Source organism: Paramisgurnus dabryanus, chromosome 7 (genome assembly GCF_030506205.2).
Source record: "Paramisgurnus dabryanus chromosome 7, PD_genome_1.1, whole genome shotgun sequence".
Classification (NCBI taxonomy): domain Eukaryota; kingdom Metazoa; phylum Chordata; class Actinopteri; order Cypriniformes; family Cobitidae; genus Paramisgurnus; species Paramisgurnus dabryanus.
In genome coordinates, this window is record NC_133343.1 from 666,574 (window position 1) to 693,902 (window position 27,329).

General features: G+C 37.0%; 4 protein-coding genes across 4 annotated transcripts in view; 2 read left to right on the forward strand and 2 right to left on the reverse strand.

The window, feature by feature from the left end:
* Positions 1-578, forward strand: part of LOC135783244 (arf-GAP with dual PH domain-containing protein 1) — an 8,345-nt gene extending 7,767 nt beyond the window's left edge. The window contains exons 10-11 of the mRNA XM_065293908.2: positions 1-71; positions 158-578. The exon at positions 1-71 is cut by the window's left edge and continues 161 nt beyond it. Coding sequence (XP_065149980.1) covers positions 1-71; positions 158-195 — 109 coding nt within the window. The 3' untranslated portion in view covers positions 196-578. The remainder of the gene's footprint in view (positions 72-157) is intronic.
* Positions 579-4,959: 4,381 nt separating this feature from the next.
* uts2r4 (urotensin-2 receptor 4) lies at positions 4,960-6,006 on the forward strand. Its single transcript, XM_065242935.2, has one exon. It carries the CDS (start codon positions 4,960-4,962, stop codon positions 6,004-6,006), a length of 1,047 nt encoding a protein of 348 aa, XP_065099007.1.
* A 2,369-nt stretch (positions 6,007-8,375) lies between these two features.
* LOC135783347 (galectin-1-like) lies at positions 8,376-12,554 on the reverse strand. The gene is made up of 4 exons (XM_065294034.2): positions 12,495-12,554; positions 10,145-10,224; positions 9,804-9,975; positions 8,376-8,580 (listed from the first exon to the last, which is right to left on the reverse strand). Exons 1-4 carry the CDS (start codon positions 12,495-12,497, stop codon positions 8,434-8,436), a joined length of 402 nt encoding a protein of 133 aa, XP_065150106.1. The 5' UTR covers positions 12,498-12,554; the 3' UTR covers positions 8,376-8,433.
* Positions 12,555-16,646: 4,092 nt separating this feature from the next.
* Positions 16,647-19,957, reverse strand: LOC135720816 (galectin-1-like). Its single transcript, XM_065242933.2, has 4 exons — positions 19,833-19,957; positions 17,459-17,538; positions 17,109-17,277; positions 16,647-16,897 (listed from the first exon to the last, which is right to left on the reverse strand). Exons 1-4 carry the CDS (start codon positions 19,833-19,835, stop codon positions 16,751-16,753), a joined length of 399 nt encoding a protein of 132 aa, XP_065099005.2. The 5' UTR covers positions 19,836-19,957; the 3' UTR covers positions 16,647-16,750.
* Positions 19,958-27,329: the final 7,372 nt, after the last annotated feature.

Below are 27,329 nucleotides of genomic sequence, written 5' to 3' on the forward strand. Positions count from 1 at the left end.
GGAGCAAAAGGATTGGATGAAACATTTCAATGACATCATCAGCATTCCCATGAGCCCTCAGGAGTACACAGGTAACTCAAAATCAACACAACACTGACCTCAGACATTTGTGTGAATGTAAAAATGTAAATAATCTTTGTGCTTTTTGTTTGTTTAGTGGAGGCGTACTTCAAACACAGCGCTCGACGTATCTGACCATCATCCCAACAATTATAAACTCTATCATCTGATTGGTCTCACGGCGTCAGACTCTATAGTGTTTCTCTTGTGTGTTTGTGTTGTTTAACACTACTGTTAGTTTGTGTTTATGAGTGAACTATGCTTTGATATCCGATCATTAGCTCATGAAACCCATCTCAAGTTCAAAAACAATGATTCCCTAGACATTGTCTTTTACAAAAACTACTTAAAAGTGCCATACTATTGTCATGTTTTTTTTAAATAATATAATTTGACATTTACTGTGGTAATATCATGTTATTTTTAGAGAACTATATTATATTATTAAACATTAGCAAATGGTACAGTGATGGTATCAAATAAAATAAAGTACTTTTTTAAGAAGTTAACTCAATTCATACTACGGGTCTGTTGAATGCCTTATTCTGATTGGTTGAGAAATGTTGCACAGGTGTTGATTATTTTTCAATAAACACACACCTGACCGGTCAAATGTCTTAAAATAACAATCAGAGTAATGTTTGTGGTAACTGTGGTATAAGAGGAATAATTGACTCCGGTCCTTTGAATTATTTGACAACAATGCACACCCGCAGTGTATTTTATTGAATAATTCAGCGGCCCGTCGTCAGTTATTACTTAACATGTTGAATGGTTTAAAGTATTTGCATGTATTAACATGATAGTGCAATCGGCCCTTTAATGAATTTCTTCAAATAAAAATAGTATAGTTGGTTATGTCATTTTATATCATAAACTTCTAATGTGTCATTGTTTCACTGGGAGATCAACAGTGGTTTATTTGTGTGGTTTATGTTTACTTGTGAGTGTTGTGTTAATGATGAACAGTGGGGTTTTCAGAAAAAAAGTTATGTGACTTAAAGGGGCCATGGCATGAAAATTAAACTTTTTCCATGTTTAAGTGCTATAATTGGGTCCCCAGTGCTTCTATCAACCTAGAAAATGTGAAAAAGATCAACCCAGTAAATTAGTTTTGGTAAACCATTCTCTACAAGCACATGAAAAATAGGGTCGTTGAAATTTGGCTCTCCTTGTGATGTCAGAAGGGGATCTTATTATAATGATACCACCCCTTAATCTGCACTATCCAACCACAGCACTAGTATTTAGTGCAGATAAAAAGAGAGAGAGAGAAAATAATTGACAGCACAATTGAATTTTAATTGCAACAAACCACCATCATTGTGATCAGTGTTTGCGCTTCATCCGCTCATTTGCATTTAAAAGGACACAACCAAAGTGGCACATTTTTGCTCACACCTACAAAGTGACAATTTTAACATGTTATTATAAATTACCTGTGGGGTATTTTGAGCTGAAACTTGACATATGTGCTCTGGGGACACCAAAGATTTATTTGACATCTTTAAAAAGTCTTGAGCCACGTCCCCTTTAACTGGGTTAATTAACTCGGAGTGGATAACCTTAACCTAAACTTAGGTTACTTTTAGTGTATATTTTTGTGTGCTTTTGATAAGAATCATGTGGCTGAAAAGCAAAGATTATGCATAGTATTATAATATATCATAAATAATATCCCTACTGGAAAATCCAGCTAAGACTAGCATAAGCTGGTAGCTGGTTTAAGGTGGCAATAGCTGGTTTAAGCTGGTCCTCCCAGCCTGGCAAATCTGGTCAAGCTGGTGAGTCAGCTGGTCTTCCAGCCTGACCAGCTAAGTCCAGTTAGACCAGCTTAAAGAGTGACCAAAACACAGCTTAAAGAGTGACCACACAGCTAGACCAGCCTGCTGCTGCACCAGCTTATGCTGGTCTTAGCTGGATTTTTCTGTAGGGATATATTAATTTTAATAAATTGATCAGAACTAATAATCGTTTTCGTTGTTTATCAGAGCTAATACCTTTAATAAATAATAAAATGAAATGAAATGATGTTTTTCTAATGTTAAGATTAAAAACTATACATACCTTTGATTGTTAAAATTAAAATGTCAAAATATGATGATGCATGAGAGTTGACGTGTCAGCATGGACAGTAAGGAATGTCACGTGTCCCCCCACTTTTTTATAAAATATAAAACTTTTTCTTTAGTCAAGTGTGTTCCCGACATGTAAAGGTGTTCACAATGGGGTAATGTGTATTTAAAAGTAAAATTAAAAGAGACAAGAGTGACCCTTATCATGTTTCCATGGCAATCAGTCGTGTCACGTGTAACATGACGTCACGCTCATGCTGTAGAAGCGTTCACAGAGGTGAAGATGAGTTCACAGCGGCAAAAATCATCTAAACTTAAATATAACGAAAACGTCATGCAGTGTAAAGTTCTATTTGATTATGGTGAATAACTCTTGACTGTTTTTCATGTCGAATAATGAGCAAGTTTGAAAATATTAGCTTTCCAAACAAACGTGCTCTTATTTTCAATGTATTTTTCATAACTTATTTGTAATGTTCTCAAATCAGAATCATGATTGTGGTGATGATGTTATAGTTGCTGAATTGAGATATTAACAGGGACTAGATCTGTCTGAATCAGGCACGTGTTATGTGCACGTTAACCCTTTATGAATCGATGAATTCATGTTTTCTGATACATTTTCTCTTTTATTAATGCACTTATTATACTTTTTTATATGTTGTCAAGATTGCACAAGAAAAAGTCTTAAGAGATGTCAAGTCAGAAAGAGGAGGACAGACAAACAACAGAAACTTCACAGGTAAGAAGTGAGATTGTCTTAGCTCTATAAAAGCACCTGTTATGAGCTTTTTTTCACGTTGTATCAAATGTACGCAGTGTAAGAAGAAATATAAAGACCAATCTTTAAACTGTCATTGGTAAATATATAAGAAAAAAATGTAGGATATAAAATATAGATTATTGTTTACCACTCCCTTTAGTGTATGTGCATGTTTCAAACCCTTTACTGGTACCCGTATAACACTTGTCACTTGACATTATAAATGATGACAACTCTTCAGGATGTATGATTGACAGAAGGTCCATGAATCTACTAAGACTAACCGTACTGAAAATAATCACTAAACAATTCAAAGTAATTTTCCAAAAACCCAAATATTAAATGGGGGTCAACCAAATAGGATGCGTTACAGTTCAATACAGTGCAAAATAATATTCACTGTAATCAAATACTTCTACACACAACACAATTATACTGATAAGATACTCTAAAATAACATTAAAATAAACATGACTTGTCATGTCTGTGGTCTCTCACATTTTGAAAATCTAATAACAGGGTTCCCACGGGTCCTTGAAATCCTTGAAAGTTTGTGAATCTGGGGGGAAACTTCAAGGCCCTGGGAAGTTTTCGAAAATATACATACATAGATACAGGTCATTGAAAGTGCTTGAATCTATTTTATGCAAGAAGTTTTCTGGGAAAAAATCCATATTATTCCCTGTGTAGTGTACAATAATATCATAAAAATATCATAAAAATTTGCACTTGTGCTAAACTGTTCACTTTAAATGCTTATATCTTCTGTATGTGAATGTTGATTCATACCAAAATGCTTCTTTGCATAGTTGTGTTTGACACATGAAAACGTCTGGGGTTACGTATGTAACTGTTGTTCCCTGAAAAGGGAACGAGACGCTGGGTCTCTCTTGCTATACTTCCTGCGTCCCTGTAACGCCGTCTTTGTCAATATTTCAGCTAGCGATATACTTCCTGGCTCCCGCGTCACCCTGTCTTTGTCGTTAAGCCTCACCATTGGTTGAATTTGATATACACATTCAGACGCACTTACCCCTGGGGGCGTCCCCAAAATGTCACTGCAGTGACGCAGCGCGAGTTCCCTCTAAAGTGAACTGTAACAATGTATCTTAAAAGGTAACACGATGTAACTTGAAATGTGTCCCCACATTTAGTCCTTGAATTTGAGGGTATTGGACCTGGAAAGTCCTTGAAAGTCCTTGAATTTGAAGTTAACTAAAGTGTGGGAACTCTGAATAAGATTTAAAACATCTTTAGCTGTGGCTCTAGCTTATGCAAGGTTTGGGTTAAACAGCCGAGAGTTCAGGGTTTGTCTATCTGTAAGTTAACTCTAATTTCACTCACCAATAATCATCCAGGACCTGTGTTTGTGTTATTAGGACAATCATTGTCTTTCAAATAATTGATGTTGTTTTCGTGAGAATGAGTTTTAAGTTTGTAATGTGTGATTCATAATAAGTTTACATGTATTTAAATATTAACGCATACAGCTGACGATATGAATTCATGTGTGTGTGTGTGCGTGTTTGTACATAAGTGTGAATGAATAGTTATTGAGAGGCAGTCTGTCACAGGAGTGTGTGAAGCTCTCGTGATTCAAGCCAATGCTGAATGTTATATTACACCTAACTGTGAGAGAGAGAGAGAGACTGAGAGAGAGAGAGAGAGAGAGAGAGAGAGAGAGAATAAACTCAGAAAAATCTTTGTGTTCTTTTGAGTTGTGCAGACAAAAAGTTGGACTGGTCTAAGACTGAGCTGGATGCACACATCAGACACCAGCAGGAGACCCGGACCAGAAAACCTTTGGATTATGTTTACAGTTGAGGACGGAGGATTGGTTTGGAATCATTCGGTATGGAGCGGTTTTGGGTCATGGGTATGTTTGGGACTTTGCGTTGTGACTTTTCCCATATTTTCATGTTCATGTGCTAATTTGATGTTGGTGATTTGGTCAAAGACTCGTCTCTGCTGATGAAATTGAAACATGACTTCAGCGTTACCTTCAGTCTGATAGAAAAAGTTTAAAGTTTTTTACCTAGAAATCTCTCTCATCTGTGAATAATGAGTCAAACGTCTAACAGGAGCGTGGTGGGGGGCAGCAGTGCGGGTGGTGGTGGTGTGTGGGTGACTCCATTCCTGGGCGCCACACTGGTAACGATGTGTATTTTGGGTGTGGCAGGAAACCTGTACACCCTGGTCATAATGCGCTCGGCCACATTACGGCGGGCCGGATCCATGTACGTCTTCATTATAAACCTGGCATTGGCCGACTTGCTCTACCTGGGCACCATCCCGTTTGTGGTGTGCACGTACTTCGCCCATGATTGGTTCTTTGGGGAATTGGGCTGTAGGCTGCTCTTGAGCCTGGATCTCCTCACCATGCACGCCAGCGTGTTCGTCCTGGTCGCCATGAGTCTAGAACGATACCGGGCTGTGGCGACCCCATTCGGAGCGCGTCGTTCGACAGTCCGCGGACACTGGCTGATGGCGTTGGGCATCTGGGCGGCGGCATTCGTCCTGACGCTTCCCATGATGGTCATGATCCGTCTGAGAGAGGGGCGACCGGCAGCGGTGGGACTTGTCAAACGCATCTGCTTTCCCACGTGGACACCCGAGGCCTTCAGAGCTTATCTCACCGCCCTGTTCTTCACCAGCATGCTATTGCCCGGCCTGCTGATGGTGGGACTCTACGCCGGTCTCGCCCGACACTACTGGGCAGCGCAGAGCAATCTGGCCCAGCGAGGGACGAGCGGAAGCCGATCTTCATCGTTCGTGCGGAGACGGAGACTGAAGTGCAGAGTAGTGGGAATGATCTTCTGTATCGTGGTGGCATACTGGGCGTGTTTCCTGCCTTTCTGGGGGTGGCAGATGGCGAAACTCTTTTCCTCTGAGTCTCTGCGTTCACTGTCGCCTGCCGCTCACACGTACGTCAACTTCTTCGTCACCTGCCTGACGTACGGCAACAGCTGCGTCAACCCGCTGCTCTACACGCTGCTGACGCGTAACTACCGGGACTACCTGAGCCAGAGAGGTCAGTCCTCGTGTGGGAGTCGAGGTGATCAGGGTTCGGCTGTGGCAATCAATGCACTCCAGGATCATACAGGCTGATATCAAGATGAGGTCATGCTATAGCAGTGGTCACCAACCTTTTAACGCCCAAGATCCACAACTTCGGCCTTGATAAAAGGCAAGATCTACCCATCAAAGGGCCCATACTTAACCTCTAACTTTTTCTTATAAAGGCCAATTATATTTGTATAACATATAATGCCTTAATCCAATTTACAAATGTCAAGAAAACTCATATTATTTACTTTGAGTGTCCCCAGAGTACATATGTGAAGTTTTAGCTCAATATCATAAAGATAATTTATTATAAAATGTTAAAGATGCAACTATGTAGGTGTGAACAAAAGTGTGCTGTTTTGTGTTGGATAGTGCAGATTAAGGCGTGGTATTATCTACTTCTGACATCACAAGGGGAGCCAAGTTTCAATGAGCTATTTTTTCAAATGCTAGAAAATGGTTTACCAAAACTAAGTTACTGGGTTGATAGAAGCACTGGGGACCCAATAATAGCACTTAAACATGGAAAAAGTTTGATTTTCATGATATATTTTTTCTTTAAAGTTTCCACTTTCTGTGTATCAAAATGAGTTAAAAACATGTAACATTGATTGACACGGACACATTATTAACAAACAAAGTCAGTATGTCATAACATTGAGAAACCTTCTTAAAATTAACCCTTAACATGCGCATGTGCAATGTTGGGGTGGCAAAGCTTTTTCTTAGGATGGTAGTTGCCACCCTGGTAGATCCCCGTGCAGTATATTATGAGTATATATATATTTTATGTGTATATTAAATATGTGAGACAGTGCATCATGGTGTCGTACCAAAAAAATGAATCCTGTCAAATTATTACTCATTCATTCTCCAATCCACGCTACACCTGCTGCAGACGAGTGGTGCGTGCAGTGAAGTGAAACTGATTAATGACTTTTCTATTAAAAGCTGGACTATGGAAAATATGACTTTGGTACATAAAAGCAATAAATCTTCAAATTAGTCACCAGGCTTCTAGAAATTGTCCTGGTGATCTCAACGGTCCGGGCCTGGCCCTATTTTTCTCTTACTTGCAGAATCTACAGGGGAAGTCTCCAAGATTGACCGATTGATTGCAATTAACAGGTTGGCGACTACTGTGTTAAAGCAATAAAACACTTCTGTCATTTTCAGTATTTCTGTAAAGCGCAAACGGCTTTTTTATACCCCTCTTCAGTTAGTTTGAGCATATGATGATAAAAAATAATAGTGTAAAAAATCAACCTGTAGCTCTGTGTTAGATGAACTGAATTAAAGCAGTGATTTATACAGACTTATTTTAATTATGATGTTTCTGTTATGTACAGATGACTTATGATTATACACAAACTGTTCTCAGTTAGCCAACAATAACTAAATTTTTACCAAAGCACTGGATTTTTGATTGAACACACACCTTTCATCTCATATGAGGTGCGTTTTTTCTTCCTGAAGGTTTTTTGTCAAATCAAATATATTTTTTGTTACTTTAACTTAAAAAAATTAAGTTAAAAAATTTCAACTTTATTATTTATGTTAAAGGATTAGTCCACTTTATAGATGGGGCCCGTTGACTTACCATAGTATTTTTTTTCCTACTATAAAAAGTCAATGGACCCCATCTTTAAAGTGGACTAATCCTTTAACTTATCACAGAACAAAACTTAAAATAGTAGGTTGAATTACAAGATGTTTTGTATTATTTTTTACCGTGATTACTGATGTACTGATTTCATCGTCAGTATTGTGTCTCTGCTGTATGAGATCAACAGGAGAAATCCCAGACAGCAGTAGACTCCGGGGCGGGGTGGGGCGGATCCGGGCTGATGTCAGCAGCTCTGGTGCAGATCCTCCCTGGAGTCTACTGCTGTTTGGGATGTATAGTGAACATGCTTCTGTATATGACAACCTTAATGGTTCACTTTTGTAAGCTTTTTTAATCTCTCTTTGGTATTTTTGTTATGTTTGTTGTGTCTCTAAATGAGTTTATTTAGCAAAATGTATAAGTAATAAACTAAAGGGACATTTAGCTGAATGGCAAATTCATTTTTAGTGTAGGCATGGGGTGGCGGTGTATGTGTGTGTGTGTGTGTGCACGCCAGTGTCTCTGTGTGTGTGTGTGTGTGTGTGTGTTTGTGTGCGGGTCTGTGCATGTTCATCCCTGGAATGTGTGTGTTGTTTGTCACATTCCTCAGTTGATGCCTCAGCTCTTTTCCTATCACTATGTAACTGCTCCTGAGGATGAGGTCCTCTTTATGACAGACATATATAATAAGAATTACAATCATTTTCAAGTTGTATTTAAATCTGCCACAGCAATTTCTCTCCTTTTTCTCTCCAGCAAGTTTTTGCTGTAACGTCAACAGAAAAGAAACATGACTCAGTTTGCATAATGTCAGTGGATTTATTTGTGTTGTTTAAAAAAGAAACAGGATCCTTCATCAGTTCTCATTTAACTTTAATGCTGTTGACCTTCACACCACCCAGCACCTCGATGTGATTGAAAGTGTCGTCCCCGAAACGGTTTGGAAAACTCATCATGTTTCCATCAGGAAGTTTGATGTAAAATGTTTCATTGTTAAAGGTGATGACCACCTGAGAAAAGAAAAAACAAGTCTTAAAAACACACACACTTTTAAAGTCAACATCATATCAGCATACCAATAACTGCTATTATAATAAATAATGATATGTGTATATAACACACAAACATGATATATCATGGGCCTATGTAAGAACAAATGCACATGGACTAAACACAATCTCTCTTTTTGTTGGAGCCAAAACTGTAATAATGCATCAAGCACTAGAGGGCGCTGTGAACATGTAACAGATCACCTGCTCTTATGATATATTATAATATATATATATATATATATATATATATATATAAAATCATAATGATATATAGGGGTAAGCGGGGCACAAACTATTGCAGGGTTAATTGTAACATGGCTACATTATATATTTCTACAGATCCGAGCAATCTGTTTCTCTTACTGTCAGAAGATCTCCTGTTAATTTGTGGAAAGTTTTGATGTGTTTTGATTAAGATATTGAACAAAGAGTGGTATCAAAGTATGTTTTTTTATTTCTGAGTTGAATGTGTAGTCACCAAATCCAACCTTGTATTATTTTAATCACTGTCTTCAACTCCTAGTAACTGAGAGCTGGGATTGAAAATATTTTTACACAGTGGGGTTAGTTGTCACACAGTCTCAGGTATACAGTGATAATGAAATGAAAACAATGTAATAAATACTATTCATCAAAATAATATCTGTTAATACAATATCAGGTGAAATAACTCACTATAAGGATTTTTTTGTCTTAATTGTGCAGCTCTGTTTATATGCATTAAGGTATGAATGTATGGATATCTATCAATTAAAGGCAGATATATAAACATATAGACAAAATTTGATTGAATTATTTGTGTTTAAAATAAATTTTCTAGCAGGCGTTACAACAAACCCTCTGTTTGTTACAATGAACCCCACCTATGGGTTAACGTTTGCACTCCTGTCACTTTTGGTGTAATTTAACAATAATGGTAGGACACACAAAAAGTGTTCATTTGTAGCGGAGATGTGTGTGTTGATTGTTACTTTGTGCCCCGCTCTTCCTGTGGTCTCAGGTTATTTATTTGTGCACGGATGACAGGAACAAAAGCATTTCACAATAATCCAGCACAATTCATCATGGTTATCATTGTATGTGAATTTTTCATTCAGTGGATACTGTTGTGAAAACCATTCCAAGCTATTGCTATTCACTAGTATTAAAAAGGTCAGAGGTCAATCAGTTTATTTTGTCACCTTGAACTCTTCGCCCTGTTGGAAGGGGAAGCAGGGTTCACGATGTTCATCTCCCCATCCGCCGTGATTATTCGAGTTACACACAATGACGCGACAGTCGCCGCACTGAGTGAATCGAGGGTTAAAGTGAAGAGCTACTGAGTCAGAGTCATGACCGACGTTAATAGAGAACCTGTTTGAGATAAAGACACATCAATAATAAAATATAACACATCCACACTGTAGATCTGTTCCACAACTGAGTCTTAAGGTTTTCACATCACTAATCTAAAGGTGGGATTATGAAAGAGTTCCTACAACCCTTACGACATTAAATAGGATATAGTTTACTATGTACACACCCTTCACAGTCCGATTTGACCTTGCCAGAAATTTTCAACTCTGTTCCGGCCTGAAAGCTGATGTCCTTTACAGTAAACACCTGTTAGAGACCAAGAATAAGGTTGGGGTTTACTTATCTCCTAAAACAAATTTTTTATGTCATACTATAAAAATCTTTGTGTATTAATGCTTGTGATATTGTGTCAAACCAACAGGTTGGTTTATGGTTTCTTGGAGCGGTGGAAAATCTGTTAAATTATTGTTTAACCTATGATAAGACTAACGGTTGAAAGTGTTATCTGTGGAGTCAAACCTCAATGTTAATGATAAACTTGAGATAATAACCTCATAAAGACACAGGTAACAGGAAGACGCACTTCACAAACATTTGATCTAACGTCACGTCAGCGTTAACAAAGTAATACAGAACAATGTGAACCCACATACAGAGATGATAACATGACAGAGTTTCATTTACATCCCTGTTGAATAGATGTGTGTTTACTGTAGACATGTCAATGTGATAACAGAGCCATGAACATCCATGTGATCTTCAGTCGTAATGTTGTAATGATTCATTTAGTAAAGGAAGTAATCGATTTCAAAATCTACCCGAGCACTAACCTAACCTCTCTCTCTGTTTCATATTTCTGTCGAACATTCATATTTTATTTGAACAAAAGCAAATATTTTATCATCATTGTAGGACTTTTATTTATGCACTTTAAAAAAATAATTTAGGGGATCTGTTGCCACTACTTAATTAAATGTGTTGGTGCAAGTTGAAAATTTTTAAGTAATGTAAAAATTTAGGTTAAAAACTTTTTTATTGAGTTTTTCTGATAATGTTGATAATTACATCAACTTAATATTGTGTGTAACTTCAACTTAAATATATGTGTTAGTTTGTTTAAAACATTATTATTTACTGTATTTAGGAGACTTATTAAAATAATGTAGATTTATGTTTTTAATAAATTAAAGGGAGTATTAAATATGTGATCCTGTCTGTGAAATCCTGATTAAAGTCTCATTTTGATTTCAATGTTTGTCAAGATCTTACTGAATTAATATTAAAGAAATCAAGGTTGTATTTTCACACAATGTTCTTTTTATGATGTAGGATGAGTTTATGAAGAAAACAGTCAATCACTAAATAAATGACTTGAGATGGGTTGTCACAGACTGCTTCACATATTATTATTACACATAAAAATCTGTAGCTATTTCAAATCAGAGTTTATTTCACGGTCAAATGTTTTGAAACACTTATTCTTAATTTCTATTATTTTCCATATATACAGAATAATAATAAACTCATCCAAACCATGGCATAACACAAATGTATCTGTGGGAATGATGTTGGTGACTAAAAGCATCCAAAATAAATGAAAACTCTGTTATATAATATCATCTGAAGTGCTGAGTAATTGCAAAACAAAACTCGTGTCATTTTATCAAGAAGCTTCTTGAAGTCTCAACTGAGGAGTTCACATTTAATCTGGGCTCTTATTGGCTACTTTTCTTTCAATATTCAGTCATCAACATAAGTCATATATTTCAAAAAGAAGATTTTAAAATAACATTTTAGTTGTCTAATAACAGAAATGAATATGTTTGGCACAGCTATATTTTTTTGTCTATAGCAGTCATTTCAAACATTTATACATACACCTTAGGGTGGTCCTTATAATGGGTCAATGTTTTTTTTTTTTGTGAAATGTTCAACTCTCACCCCCTAAATGTGTTAGGATATCAATAAAAACAAACTGTGCAAAATTTTGAATTGTTCCTACAATATCTAGAGGTTGCTCAAAGCCTTTGAATATTTCTGAAGTCACATATTTTTCCAAAAACTGTACCATTTAAAAACGCAAAACACACAAAAAACCTTGCTTCTTAGAGGGTAACTTTGTTCTAGTTATTTCAGTCTCTTCTGATCCGACTAACCATATAGCGGACTTGCTTTGTGTTGCTTCAGCCATTGTCTCAGTGAATATTGTCTATTGTGCTTCATTCACATTAAAGCTTTCTTGCTTTGAAAGACATATACAGGAGTTTTAATTATGTTGGAGCATGGTCAAATAAGTCTATTGCTGCCATAAGAATATATCATTACACAAATTATACTGTACAAAGTATCACATAATATGAAAATGTGTTAAAATTCAAAGGTCTTGAGCAACCTATAAATATTCATTAATATTGAATATATTTATATTATATATTTATAATATATTTAAATATTGTTGCAGAAATAGTCTCTAAGTAAAACTCAAAGGATCAAAATCACATCACTGACCAGATGTGATTGTGAAACAAAATAATATAATAATGCAATGATACGTGATTGGAAATGATGTCACTTACCATCTTCCTCTCTTTGTGGATTGCAGATGTGTGTGTGTGATTCACCTGTCACCTTATATAATAAGAAGGTGGACACCAAATCCTCCATCCAATATGAAAAGAGAACAGCAGTAACCAATCACAGTCAGCACTGACTGATCTGATCATCAATATTAAATGTGTTGTGTTTGACTTCCGTCAATGACTGCATATTTGATCTCAGTGACTCAGAAGTTAATATTTTACAGAATTTATATACACAGTAAAAAATTATGTGTTGGATTTATTTAAACTATTTATGCACCATTTTTGCATCATGGTTTTTAGGTAAATATAATAAAATAATAACAAGAAAAACATCATTATTGTTACACAAACATTTGAGTTTACTCAACCTTCTTTACTTTGCTGCCGTAACATGGCTGCAAGAGATGCAATGATATTATGCAGTGCCCGAAAATAGTCCCCTGCTATTGCGCCTCCTGCGGTCATGTTACGGCAGTAAAGTCCTTGATTATTACGCCAGAATGAGAGTATAGTTCCTAGACATGTCTGCCTAGAAAATCACAACTTTTAATTTTCCGTCGGTCTTAGTACACGATGTAACTACAGAAGAGTCAAGTTTTAAAAAGGAAAAATATCAAAACTCTTTGGTTATTTTTTAGCACAATGCTAATGGTCTAATCAGATTCAATGGATTATGCTAAGCTATGCTAAAAGTGATCAGACCCAGAGATCAGTTGAATGGATTTCAAAACGGTAAAAATCAATTAACTCTAGGAGAGCTGGAAAATGTGGAGTGTTCCTTTAACTTATAATGCTCATGTACTTGTTGGTGTTCATGTAGGATATCAATGCTTATTACACGGCTCTCTGGAATGCTTGATTCTGATTGGTCAGTTGAGACATTTGCAGGTTCGTTCTTTTCAAATAATAACCGCTCCAAAATAATAACGCATAGCCGGACTACTTGCACGAGTAAAATCGCTCTGCGCCAATAAAGATCAATAAAGATTACTGTCTGTTTGGCGCCATCTTGTGACAAACACTCGACAACCACGACAAGACACAGAGAGCTTACTGAGACTGAACTTGACAAAATAGCATGACAGCTACGAAGCCAACACACAAAAAAATACAGAATGGGCATTAAAACTTCTCAAAGACTGGCTAAAAGAGAAAAAATGGAGACAAGTATGAAGCAGAGGATCTTAATAAGGTATTACGGTCATTTTATGCATCTGTGCAAAGTTTCGCGGAAGCAGGGCCGGCCCTGGCCAATTTGCTGCCCTAGGCAAGATTTCACCTGGTGCCCTTTAGAATCATTTTGTTCATAAACTTACACAGGAAAAAAATGCACAGCTTTGTCTAGTTTTTCTTAATTTTGAAAATATTTTGGAAACACACGCATGCACGCACGCACGCGCACACATACACACAATACCCTGTCACTCAGGCATTTGGTCTTGACATCGTCACTGAAAAGGCAGTTTAAAATATAAACCCAGAATTCAGCGAACGTCAAGAACAAGAAAACGGAAACAACAATCAGACAGAGACGCAGGATTTAAATTACGTTACACGGACCATGTTTAAATTTCAATGTTTCTGCACAGAAATACCAACTTTGTCTGGTATTAATAAGCTGCACAGTGGCGGTGCTGAAGGCGCGTGATGGCACATATGCACAGATATTTACGTGCAATCTATTGGAAAGCGGAGGAGTCATTAGTTGGGTTAGTAAAATAACGAAATTATAGCTTTTAAATAGAAGAAAAAAGTTTTTTGTAAAGAGATATATGTTTTTAAAAGTTTAAAACACACAACCCTCTCTCAAGGGGAAGTAAGCTACTTTTCTCCTTACGTGCAACCTATCGGAAAGCGCAGATGAGTTTGGTTAGTAAAATAATGAAATTATAGATTTAAGTACAAAATAGTATTTATATAAAGAGAAATATTGAAATAAAAGTGCAAAACTCTTCTTAAGTGGAAGTAATAAAGTAAAATAACGAATAATAATTATATAATAACGAATAGTAGTCTCCAATAGGTTGCACGTAAATATCTGTGCTGCCACCAGTACTTTGTCTGAGCGCGTCTTCAGCACCGCGGCCAGCACTCCAATGCGCAGCTTATTAATACCAAACAAAGTGAACAAGTTGCTATTTCTGTCTAGAAACATTGAAATTTAAACATGGTCTGTGTAACATTATGTAAATTCTGCGTCTCTGTCTGATTGTTGTTTCCGTTTTCTTGTCCTTGACGTTTGCTGAATTCTGGGTTTACATTTTAAACTGCTGCTTCAGTGCAGTATAGCCACAGAGCTATTTAACAAGCACGATCTTCCGAGATTATATGCTACTAATAATTCATTAATAACTGCTGTTTTCTTGTGCAAAATTAAATATTTATAGTTAAATGTTTATATACATATATTAAAAAAATAATAATTTGGGCGCACGGACGCCCCAAGGGGTCGGCAGCGCCCTTAGCATTTGCCTATTCCGCCTATGCCCAGGGCCGGCCCTGAGTTGGGTTAGTAAAATAACGAAATTATAGCTTTTAAATAGAAGAAAAAAGTTTTTTGTAAAGAGATATATGTTTTTAAAAGTTTAAAACACACAACCCTTCTCAAGGGGAAGTAAGCTACTTTTCTCCTTACGTGCAACCTATCGGAAAGCGCAGATGAGTTTGGTTAGTAAAATAATGAAATTATAGATTTAAGTACAAAATAGTATTTATATAAAGAGAAATATTGAAATAAAAGTGCAAAACTCTTCTTAAGTGGAAGTAATAAAGTAAAATAACGAATAATAATTATATAATAACGAATAGTAGTCTCCAATAGGTTGCACGTAAATATCTGTGCTGCCACCAGTACTTTGTCTGAGCGCGTCTTCAGCACCGCGGCCAGCACTCCAATGCGCAGCTTATTAATACCAAACAAAGTGAACAAGTTGCTATTTCTGTCTAGAAACATTGAAATTTAAACATGGTCTGTGTAACATTATGTAAATTCTGCGTCTCTGTCTGATTGTTGTTTCCGTTTTCTTGTCCTTGACGTTTGCTGAATTCTGGGTTTACATTTTAAACTGCTGCTTCAGTGCAGTATAGCCACAGAGCTATTTAACAAGCACGATCTTCCGAGATTATATGCTACTAATAATTCATCAGTAACTGCTGTTTTCTTGTGCAAAATTAAATATTTATAGTTAAATGTTTATATACATATATTAAAAAAATAATAATTTGGGCGCACGGACGCCCCAAGGGGTCGGCAGCGCCCTTAGCATTTGCCTATTCCGCCTATGCCCAGGGCCGGCCCTGCGCGGAAGGATAAAAATGTTAATTTAAAACAAATATGCCAATAAAATGTTTCAAATTCATATTTATGTCCAGTTTTTTTCTTATGTGGCAAGTAGCCGTGTAATAAGCGGGATAATGTAGAGGCAGCCGGTAGTTATTGGGAAATAAGCCACTTCAGTGTGATACAAGACCCTCCGCTTCGCGTCGGGTCCTGATCACACTGTCGGGGCTTATTTCCCAATAACTACCGGCTGCCTCTACATTATCCCTTACATATTATAATAAAAATTGTTTTAATATCAGTCATTTAATGACCACAGAAAAACACAGCAGGGCAACAGTCTTCATTATTGTGGAAATATAATGTCCACACTCTTAAAATGGTTGTATTAAAACAACACATCTCTTTGTTATTATTGGAAGAACACATCTTGTGTCATCTCTTTTATTTATTTGAACACAAAATCAACACATAATGTGTTAAATAGCATTTTGTAAATATGTACTGTATGTTTTTAAGTAAAAGCTACTTCTCATAATATGTCATAGTTGTTGAGACATCAAATCACTTTTACACAGGTTTTTATGTCAAACTGATTAAATAAATGTACGGTACCTGTAGCTACGCTCATTAGAACATTTTAGGTTTCTGTAATCTGCTGGATGTTTTCATTCAGAAATGATGGACATGGGCTTTGTTCCTGGATTATATTTGGTTTATAGTTAGCTGTTATTTCACTGGCAAGAGTTTCCTCAACACTGAAGCTAAGTTTTGACAATCACTTCTGGTTTTCTATATAAAATGTAAAAAGGTCAAAAGAGAAACACCACAATCTTCTGAATATTTTTGTTGAAGAAGAACAAAGCTTTCATTCAGATGGATTTATTTGTAGTGACTTTCATTTGAGAAGTAACGGCAGTAAAACTGAGATCTGACAGTTGAATGAATGATTTATGATGTCTTTTACTGCTCAGGTGACCACCATGCTGCTAACCGTGACATCACCAGCTACATGGAGATGATTGAAGGTTTCTGTTCCAAAGCGATTTGGGAAGGTTATCATGTTCCCATCGGTAAGTTTTGCATAAAAGTTTTCGTGGTTGAAGGTGAAGCTCACCTGTTGTTAAAGTGAGAAAGATTTGTGTGAATTATTTCCATGTTTTATCATTTAATAAAGTCTCCATCAGAGCAACCATAGGTTTAATGATAGAAATCTCCTTTAATGCTAACAAACATGGACTGAAAGTGATCATAATATTATCTTCATAAGATCTCTGATGATCGTTTCTTTCCTTTTTCTTTAAAGACTCTACTACTGTATGAGTTACCTTAAACTCTTTGCCTTGTTCAAAGGGAAAAAATGTGTAACGTTGCTCCTCACTCCAGTCGCCCTTCTTAGAGTTACACACGATGGTTTTCACGATGCCGCCGATGTTGAATCGAGGGTTGAAATGAAAGGCAATGTTGTCAAAGTCATAACCAAAGTTAATTGAGAATCTGAGAAAAGAGAAAAATACAATTTGAGATAAACACATATCAAAGATAAATCAGACAAATATCAGCTCTGTTAATGAGTTGTGTTACTTTCTGCGCTCACATCAGTTTGTCAAAATGGTCTATTTGTCTAAACATAAGTAAAGCACTTGTTTCTTTAGGATAGAAAAGCAACTACACATACACTTTACAGTTGGGTTTGACCCTGCCGGTGATGCACAGCTCCCTACCGGCCTGAAAGCCCAAATCACTTACGGTGAACACCTGTCAGACACAAGAAATAACATCAGATACAAGAAGAAATAAAATGCTAAAAACACATAACAATGTGCAACATGATCTCACAAAGTTCCATGGTATAGTCACTGAATATTTTGCTCATTTGTCTGTGTAATTGTCACGGTTCTCTGCGTTTTTCCATGTCCATACAGACTTTCTTTTCCATGTCAGTTTCACGTATTGGTTACTCTATTGTTTTTCCTACTTTTACATTTACATTTTGTCATTTAGCAGACGCTTTTGTCCAAAGCGACTTACAAGTGAGGTAAACAATAGAAGCAATTATGGCAACACAAGAACAGCAATACTTTTAAATCGTTTTCATGTGGGTTTGGGGTTAGATTTGAGGTTTGGGTTAGGATTAGGGCTGTGACGATACATCGCGTTCCCCATTAAGAAGACCTGTCTGAAATGGATTCTGAATCGCAAGGCTGTGATTCTGTGTTTCATGCACAGGTTGTGCGTGTAGTACAGCTCTGTGATCAGTAGGAAGTCCTTATCGATCTAAAATCACTATGAGTTTGACTCGTTTATAATGTGAATTTAAAAAAGCAACACTATCACAACCATTCATATCATATCATCCATATCACAAACACAATCATTCAAAATATTCTTTATTATCATTAAAATACCTGAAACAATCTGAAGAACAGCGATATAAATATTTCTGGAGACATTTCCTGGAATAGCGTTTGGAACGCTACTTCTTCTTGGGCACAAATGGTGTTTCTACACGAGAGCGCCCTCTGGCTTTTGGATGTGGCAGCATTTCACCGTAAATCATTCAAATTCATTCATTGAGAAAACGCGCATTTGCACGATTAATCGACACAGCCCTGCTTTGTCATGACACAGTAGGAGAGACAGGACGCAAACGCAGAGTTCGGTAAATAAATAACATTTAATGATAAAACTGGAAATAATAACACGAGGAGTAACGGCTAACAAACACAGGAACATCCAAAACGTGACACAGGGAGCAGACAAGGTTACAATGGCAATCTACCGGCCACAAGTGTGAAACAGACAGCAGTATAAATACACAAGGACTAAACAAGGAACTAGGATGTCACTTTAACTATTGGTTTATACTTTTTTCCGGATTTTTAAACAATTGTCGCCTGACGTTAGGTTTAGAGTTGGGTTAGGATGTCACTTTATGTTACAGAAAGTCGTTCTAACCCCAAACCCAAGCGAAAATGGTAGGAATATAGGAAAACAATTGAGCAAACAATAAGTGAAACTGACACTGAAAAGAAAGTCTGTTGTATGGATACGGAAAAATGCGAAGATGCGTGACAATAACACGGATAAATCAGCAAAATATTCCGTGACTATAACATGGAAATTTGTGAGATCAGGATGCAATGTACATGAGTAAAAACATCAGATCACAATAGGGCTGTCACTTTTGAGAAAAATTTGAATGGATATTGACTATCATGCAATTGTGAAAATATTGGAATATCTACGTGCCCGCCCCCCGCGCGTAAAAAAAAACCCATAATGGAGATTCAATCAAAAATGTATTAACAGAGTCATTTTTACTTAATTTTTGAAACATGAGGTTATCAACTTGCCACTAAGGCCCACAACATTAGGCTACATGAAAAAACCTGTTTCAGAACAGGCAGAAACAATAATGTGACAACTTAAACAGCAGCAGGAGTAAGGTATATAGCCTAGCCTAAATCATTTCTTAATATTGTTTGCACGAAACAGCAGTCTATCAACTTGATCTGGATCAAGTGCAGCTCTCTTTTTATTTACGATTTTCCCCGCGGCGGAGAACGCACGTATGGAGCGCACAGATGTGCCCGGCAAACACGGGTATTTAAAGTTGGTATTTGTTTCAGCCTGTGTCTCTCCACCACTGCAGCGTGTTGCTGTCTGTGGGGAGAGGAGGTTCAGTCATGTAGTTTTTAAGCTCCTGGATACCAGAGCCGTTACTGGTGCGTGTGGCCGAGTCGATCGATTTATAGGCTACATGTCCCCAAACAAGCTTCCCATGGCACCTAAAGCCGGAGCCATATCTTCCCTCTTGCGCACATTGGGCTCACTCTCAGCTTCCTTCAGCTCCTTAGATAAGCTTTCCATTACGAGGTGTTAAAAATGCACTACACATGGTATTTTAAAAACCGAATAGTTTATTTATAGTTAGATTATTTCACCTCATGTTCGAATCCATATTCGAATATCGAATAAAAAAATGTGACAGCTCTAGATCACAAACTCAAAGCAGTGATGATATGATATAATAATCCAAAATAACTCACCATCTTTCTTTCGTTGTTGGGGTGGATAACAGTTGTGTGTGAGATTCAGTGTCTGCCACCTTTTATAATAAAATCCAGAAGGTGGACACCAAAACCTTCATCCAATAGTAAGAGGGAAACACTATTTTACATTGTTTTTATTAATAGCTGACAGATTTATATCAGTCAACTAATAATAAAAACAATGTAAAAATATTTTTATAAGATCTTGGCTCACAACCTCACCTGGAGCAATTCAGAGTTTTGACAGATAACTACTTCATTTAGATTAACACACAACCCTTAAAACAATTTAAATCAAATTTAGATCATAATTTATGTGAATTTTATCCCCGCAGAACTATAATGTATACAGGAAAATCGGGGCTTATGAGGGTTAATATAAGCAGGAGAAAAAACAGAAAATTCGGTGGACAACATAAGAAGAAGAGTACAGCCTCTATTAAATCGTACTAGCGAGGATAGGAATAATGTAATGTATAGAAGAGAGTTCGGTAACACTTTACTTATAGGGGTGTTCAAAAGATTGATATGACACCTTCATATTCATGACATGACACGTCTTATGAACATGAAGAAGATTTATGCACGTTCATGACAAGTGTCATTAAGTGTCATTTGTTTATGTCATTTTTAAAGGCAGGGTATCAGATTTGATCCAGAAACATTTTTAGTTATGCTTTAGTTAAAAGTCTCCTCACATCCTGATAGCAATCACTGTGTTAAGTTGTTTAAATGTATTTGTAGAAATGTATGTCATCTGTGAAAGGCGTAGGACCAAAAATGTTCAACCAATCATAGATCTCGGTCCGAACGGACGTTGCCTTTTTTTATCCCTCATCCATAAGCGTAATTTGAATGTCATCGCGTAGCTTGTTCACTCAGACACCATACGTCATCTGCGCGTTCACGTGCCCTCACCTCCCGTCAGAGCGAGAATGGCAAACTTTCCTGCTGTATTGACAACCTGCACAGGAGCCACAAAACAAAAGACATCTTTTAAAACAACAACGACAAAAAGCGCCTGTAACTTTACTGCTTTACCACAAGATGCAAACAGCTGCAGGAGGCAACGGGGTCTGAAAGGGTCGTTGCACTGTTTATTTTGGTAAGGTTGGTATGCGACATGTTTGTATTGAGATGGATTCAGATATTCTACTTTGATGAAACATTGTGTTGCTTAGGAAATTTGTGTTCGTTTACGGATTAGCGCAACGATATAGTTACCACGTCTACACAACCGAAAGTGTGCTTTAACTAATTCTGATGTAAATGTCTGATGTCTTATGTTGGTTATTTTGGTAATGTTATTCACTTTGTACTGCACTGATAATGTCTCCTAGAGGTAACATGTGTAACAAAAACCGGATAGGACCTAGAACTGATCTAGAACATATTTAACCGGGGAGTGATATGACTCTTCCTCATTTACATAAACAAAGTGATAGCGTTTAGTTAGATATGATCTAAACCAGGCTAACGCCTGACCACTGATGCCAACATAGTTTTCTAGTCTATCGAGTAAGATTGCGTGATCTATTGTGTCAAAGGCTGCACTAAGGTCTAGTAATATAAGAAATGAGATTTCACCACGAATATATGATTTTCACCATGAATTAGGTTATAAGGTTAAGGGGACAAGCACTTTTTCACACAGGGCCATGTGGGTTTGGATTTTGTTTTCCCTTCATAATACAAAAATTTATTTTAAAACTAAAGTGTGACAAACATAAAAAAATCAGGAAGGGGGCCAACACTTTTTACACCACTTTATATGAATAATGTTTATCAGATAACTGCATGCACATCTTCATTTTTATTTCCAAGCACTTTTACATAAATATGTTGGGTTGTTTGGGTCAATTATGGAGAAACTCCGCTGTTCAGTTAGAGATAAAGCTAAATGCTGTGCTGGTTTGCTACCCAACTATTGTTTGAAACAATCCAACATTTTTACACTTTTCAACAAAACTCTGAGAACACATGTCAAACTCTTCTCCTGCAGGTTTACTGTCTTGTAAAGTTTAGCTCTAGTCCTGAATAATCTGTTAAACGCCTTCAGGATGACCTGTAGCATCTAAACACTGCAGGCTGAACTTCTGGTGCGGAGTTTAAAAATCAATAAATCAATCAAAAAAAATTGTGGGAGAAAAAGAATTGAAATGTTAAAAAAGTAGAGTTTAAATCTGCTGAACAGTTATATCATTATAAAGCATTGATATTTTAATGAGTGATAAATAAAGAAGAAAATGCACTGAAGACACGTCATGTCAGAAAGTTGACCCACCCCTCAGTAGGGCTAAAACGATTAGCTGACATAATCTCTTACATCGATAATACTTTTAGATTAAACAATTATTTATGTTGTTGAATAGTGTTTTGATCTCATATGACCTAATGCTGGGGTTTTCAAACTTTATGATGCCATTAAGGACCCCCAATCTTTATTACTGTATACATCAATTTTTGTTTTGTATAGTTTTGTTCATAGTGAATGTAATTGGCTATACACAAACTGAAGAAAAAACATTTTCAATTCAAATGTATTTTTATACAGTAGCAGCAACTTGCATAGTAAGTCTTGTTTCATAGGAGCTTCGCGAGGATTCAGACTTACAAACCCCAGTGAGTGAGAAAAATGACACCGCAATAAGCAAAACACACGATAAAGATACAAAGCAAATATAAATGATTGTAGCAAGAAATAAGAGACAAACACATCATAAATAGTCATTTTTTTATTTTTCCTCTGAACTTTTCCAAGGACCCCCTAGAACCTCCTGGAGGCCGGTTTAAAACCCCCTGACCTAACATAAGGGTCTGCAATAACGTCCTTTGACCAGCAGGGGAACTAGTGCAGCTTTTTAGGCTTGCTGCAATAGCTTGTGTTACCGGTCCTACATGGAAAGCAGCCTCTTACAGATTACATCATTTGCCCACCGCGGCAGGGCCGGCCCTGGGCATAGGCGGAATAGGCAAATGGTAAGGGCGCTGCCGACCCCTTGGGGCGTCCGTGCGCCCAAATTATTATTTTTTTAATATATGCATATAAACATTTAACTATAAATATTTAATTTTGCACAAGAAAACAGCAGTTACTGATGAATTATTAGTAGCATATAATCTCGGAAGATCGTGCTTGTTATAGCTCTGTGGCTATACTGCACTGAAGCAGCAGTTTAAAATATAAACCCAGAATTCAGCAAACGTCAAGGACAAGAAAACGGAAACAACAATCAGACAGAGACGCGGAATTTACATAATGTTACACAGACCATGTTTAAATTTCAATGTTTCTAGACAGAAATAGCAACTTGTTCACTTTGTTTGGTATTAATAAGCTGCGCACTGGAGTGCTGGCCGCGGTGCTGAAGACGCGCTCAGACAAAGTACTGGTGGCAGCACAGATATTTACGTGCAACCTATTGGAAACTATTATTCGTTATTATATAATTATTATTCGTTATTTTACTTTATTACTTCCACTTAAGAAGAGTTTTGCACTTTTATTTCAATATTTCTCTTTATATAAATACTATTTTGTACTTAAATCTATAATTTCATTATTTTACTAACCAAACTCATCTGGGCTTTCCGATAGGTTGCACGTAAGGAGAAAAGTAGCTTACTTCCCCTTGAGAAGGGTTGTGTGTTTTAAACTTTTAAAAACATATATCTCTTTACAAAAAAACTTTTTTCTTCTATTTAAAAGCTATAATTTCGTTATTTTACTAACCCAACTAATGACTCCTCCGCTTTCCAATAGATTGCACGTAAATATCTGTGCATATGTGCCATCACGCGCCTTCAGCACCGCCACTGTGCAGCTTATTAATACCAGACAAAGTTGGTATTTCTGTGCAGAAACATTGAAATTTAAACATGGTCCGTGTAACGTAATTTAAATCCTGCGTCTCTGTCTGATTGTTGTTTCCGTTTTCTTGTTCTTGACGTTCGCCGAATTCTGGGTTTATATTTTAAACTGCCTTTTCAGTGACAATGTCAAGACCAAATGCCTGAGTGACAGGGTATTGTGTGTATGTGTGCGTGTGCGTGCGTGCATGCGTGTGTTTCCAAAATATTTTCAAAATTAAGAAAAACTGTGCATTTTTTTCTGTGTAAGTTTATGAACAAAAAGATTCTAAAGGGCACCAGGTGAAATCTTGCCTAGGGCAGCAAATTGGCCAGGGCCGGCCCTGCACCGCGGCACCGCCCCCTTTCGTTGTTTAGATTTTTTTTATAGTTTAAAATTAAAGTATACACTACAATTAAAAACGTATAGTGCCTGCTCAATACAGCGTGAACTGAGCCACAGCACAGATGAGCAGCAGGTGTCAGATTTCATTTATCAATGAGTGTCAGAGTTTTATGTTTAATGTAAGCAGGTTCATCATTATATAGTTGTTGTGTTTTTCACTAAGAATAATAATGAACCCACGTTTTAGGCAGAGCTTGAAATAAAGAAAAGTGCCAGATGTCCTGAGGCTCAGTCCAAAACGCTCTCCTAAAGCTTGGGAGGGGCGGGCTTACATTCAAACAACATGCCAGAAGTACCAGCGTGCAACGGCTCACTTCAAACAAATGCATTGCTAATAGAAAAAGTGAAAGGAAAAGGCTTATGGCTGTACAGGCATTCATAAGTAATTTACTTTCATAATTCATAAGGATTTTTTTGCATAACCTTTAAATATTTGCATGTTTAAGTTGACATACGTACTGTACTAACACGACAGTCATTCAAGTAACACAAGAACCTGTGTAAATAAATTCAACTTTTCGAGTAGGCTGATCTCATGGCGACGCTTATCTTAACTATAGTTTGTCCAAACTACCGCTGCATGGGCTCATGACTGATTCAGGTTGACTGGTTTAGTAAGCTTACAGAATTCAGGATGTTATTAACCCTTTATAAGACAGATCACCAATCTCAGACTTCCATCATCACAGATGTCATCCCTTCTTCTGCGTCCGTTAGGAGAATTAGAAAAGCACATACACATACATACCCATCACAGCTGGGTTGGATCCTGAAAGAGACCCACAGGTTCATCCCAGGCTGAAAGCCCAAATCATCCACAGTGAACACCTGTCTGAAAGGATAAAATAACATCATAACTTTAGTTTTTGCATATAGATTTCAAGCATATGTAAGTTGACATAACATAGAAACAATTATTGAAATTAATTTGTTAAGTTAAAGTAAAACAAAAACATATGTTCACTGTAAAAAGTGAAACTTTGATCAACTTAAAAAATGGTGATTATCATTACGTAGCCCTATTAGAAACTTACCATCTTGCTGGCTTTGTGGCTTGCAGTTGTATGTAACAGAGATTCACTTGTCACCTTATATAATAACATTCAGAAGGTGAAAATCCTTCATCCAATAGGAAGAGAGAACAGCATTAACCAATCACACACCACACTGACTGATCTGATCATCAATATTAATGAATCAATGAATGCATTTTTTCTCAGTGACTCCTGACAATATCAAGGGGCAACCTTCCAATCTCTCTGATGAAGCCAATACGGAAGTGACTTAAACTGCAATGCATCAACTGGACGCTTGAGGCTCCAAAAGGGAGTCAATTCCCATAGACCACCATGTTAAAAATGCCCAACTTTACAGTAGAAAATAATATGTTTACAGCCTGGTACAAAAACTTTTTTTTGGTCTGTATAGCTAATTTTGCCCTTCATGACAACTGTGAGGGGGGTGATTTTTTTGTAACTCATCCCTTTAAATTCTATTAAGCCTTAAACTTCTGCATAATTAAGGGCGTGGCCACTTGAGTGACGGTTGAACGGCCACTGCTGTCTTTAGAGTTGAGCTAGGGGGCGTGGTTTCAGCAACCAACCAGCCACCTCAGCTTCACCCATGTCCCGCCTCTTTACCCATTTTCGGTTTTCCGCGAGTGATCCGTGGTGACGCGCGGCCAAGATGGCGATGGCAGGCAACGCCTATTTTAATGCTGCGTTCCAGGCAGCCTGTAACCCGTAACTCACGACTTCAAAACCACGACTCACGACTCTGAACTGGTCGATCTAGTACGAGTTCACGGGTGGAAAGTCACGGGTTTGACTGCCGTTCCAGTGCACTTTCACCGGTAGAAGGATGTAAAAACACGAGTTACAGGCTGCCTGGAACGCATAAGGTCGTGAGTCGTGGTTTTGAAGTCGTTACTCACGGGTTTAGAAACATGCCTGGAACGCAGCATAAGCTTCAGAAATGATCTTCACAAACCAATGGGTGACGTCACGGACACTACGTCCATATTTTTTTACAGTCCATGGACAAAATTCACTGTATAATATAACATTTTCTAAACATTAAAGTATTTACGGTGAAAAGCTGCAGCTTGCCAGAAAACGTCCGTAAATAATTCAAATAACAAATATGGTGGTGTTTTCTTTTTTTACAGCAAAGTTTTGTATATTTCACAAATCTTAACTGTGTATTTCATTACACTGATATATATCTACTATAATATGTGTAATATAAATGTCTGTAATATAAATCTGATTTTTTGCCACCAAGGCACATTGGACAGCCACATGCTGAATCAAATTTGGACTGAAAGTGTAACACAAAAAGCCCTAATGTATGTAACTGCGTATAAAAGAAAACATAAACATAAGTCATGCAGGGAATTGTAGGAAATGCCTTTCTTTAAACAATATTTCACAGTACAAGTGCCTTTATAATCCAGTTGAATATTATAAAGATTTTCAATATAAAATAGATGCTAATTCACTCCTTTTACTTTCATATTTTTCTTTATTTTGCTTAATTAAGAACAACATAGCAGTGTGTACATGATTATAATGTCATTGCATTAGCAGCACTAAAGGTCATGGGTTCAAACCCAGGAAACGCACATACTGATAAAAAAGTTATATGTTTATGTGGTAATGTACTGCTTTGGATAAAAGCGTATTTCAAATCCATCAATTCATAAATGTAAATCAGTTTAACACTTATCCCTGTGGCATAGCATTGCCCTTATGGCAATAAACTACATTTTGGGACCTCACACCCCCCTGTTATATTTAAAAAAAACTGTTTATGTATATTCTATCACCTGATGAATCCGTTCAATGTAAAGATGGGCTGAAGTGGGTGTGGTCAATAAACTGGTATGATTTGGCGGTTTGATGGTATCTATTTGAGCACTATACATTTGGCATTGTGACTTTGGTTAACGCGTTTGTCATTTCTGAGGACTAGTCAGAGTGATTTTAACTGGAATATTTTGACAGCGCAAAAAGCAGCAGACTACGGAGCCCCAACGAGTGCGCAGCCTGTTAGGCTCTAAAGCAGGGGTCTCCAACCTTTTGTGAGCAAGTGCTACCACAATGAATAAAACAATCTGGAGGGCTACTTTTTGATATTGTCTACTCAAAACCTTTTTGTTTTACTTGTTAATTTTATTTTATTTTATTTTATTTAACTTGTTGATGTTTTAGTATTGTTTAAAAATAAACCAGGCCAAA

What these genes read in the sequence shown, in the direction of transcription:
- uts2r4 (XM_065242935.2), top strand. Translation starts at nt 4,960, where the DNA reads ATGAGTCAAACGTCTAACAGGAGCGTGGTGGGGGGCAGCAGTGCGGGT.
- LOC135783347 (XM_065294034.2), bottom strand. An exon ending in GTCAAATCGGACTGTGAAGG is followed by an intron (nt 9,976 to 10,144) that starts GTGTGTACATAG and finishes TATCTCAAACAG; the next exon opens with GTTCTCTATTAACGTCGGTC. An exon ending in AACAGGGCGAAGAGTTCAAG is followed by an intron (nt 8,581 to 9,803) that starts GTGACAAAATAA and finishes TTCTTTTCTCAG; the next exon opens with GTGGTCATCACCTTTAACAA.
- LOC135720816 (XM_065242933.2), bottom strand. An exon ending in GTCAAACCCAACTGTAAAGT is followed by an intron (nt 17,278 to 17,458) that starts GTATGTGTAGTT and finishes CTCTTTTCTCAG; the next exon opens with ATTCTCAATTAACTTTGGTT. An exon ending in AACAAGGCAAAGAGTTTAAG is followed by an intron (nt 16,898 to 17,108) that starts GTAACTCATACA and finishes CTTTAACAACAG; the next exon opens with GTGAGCTTCACCTTCAACCA.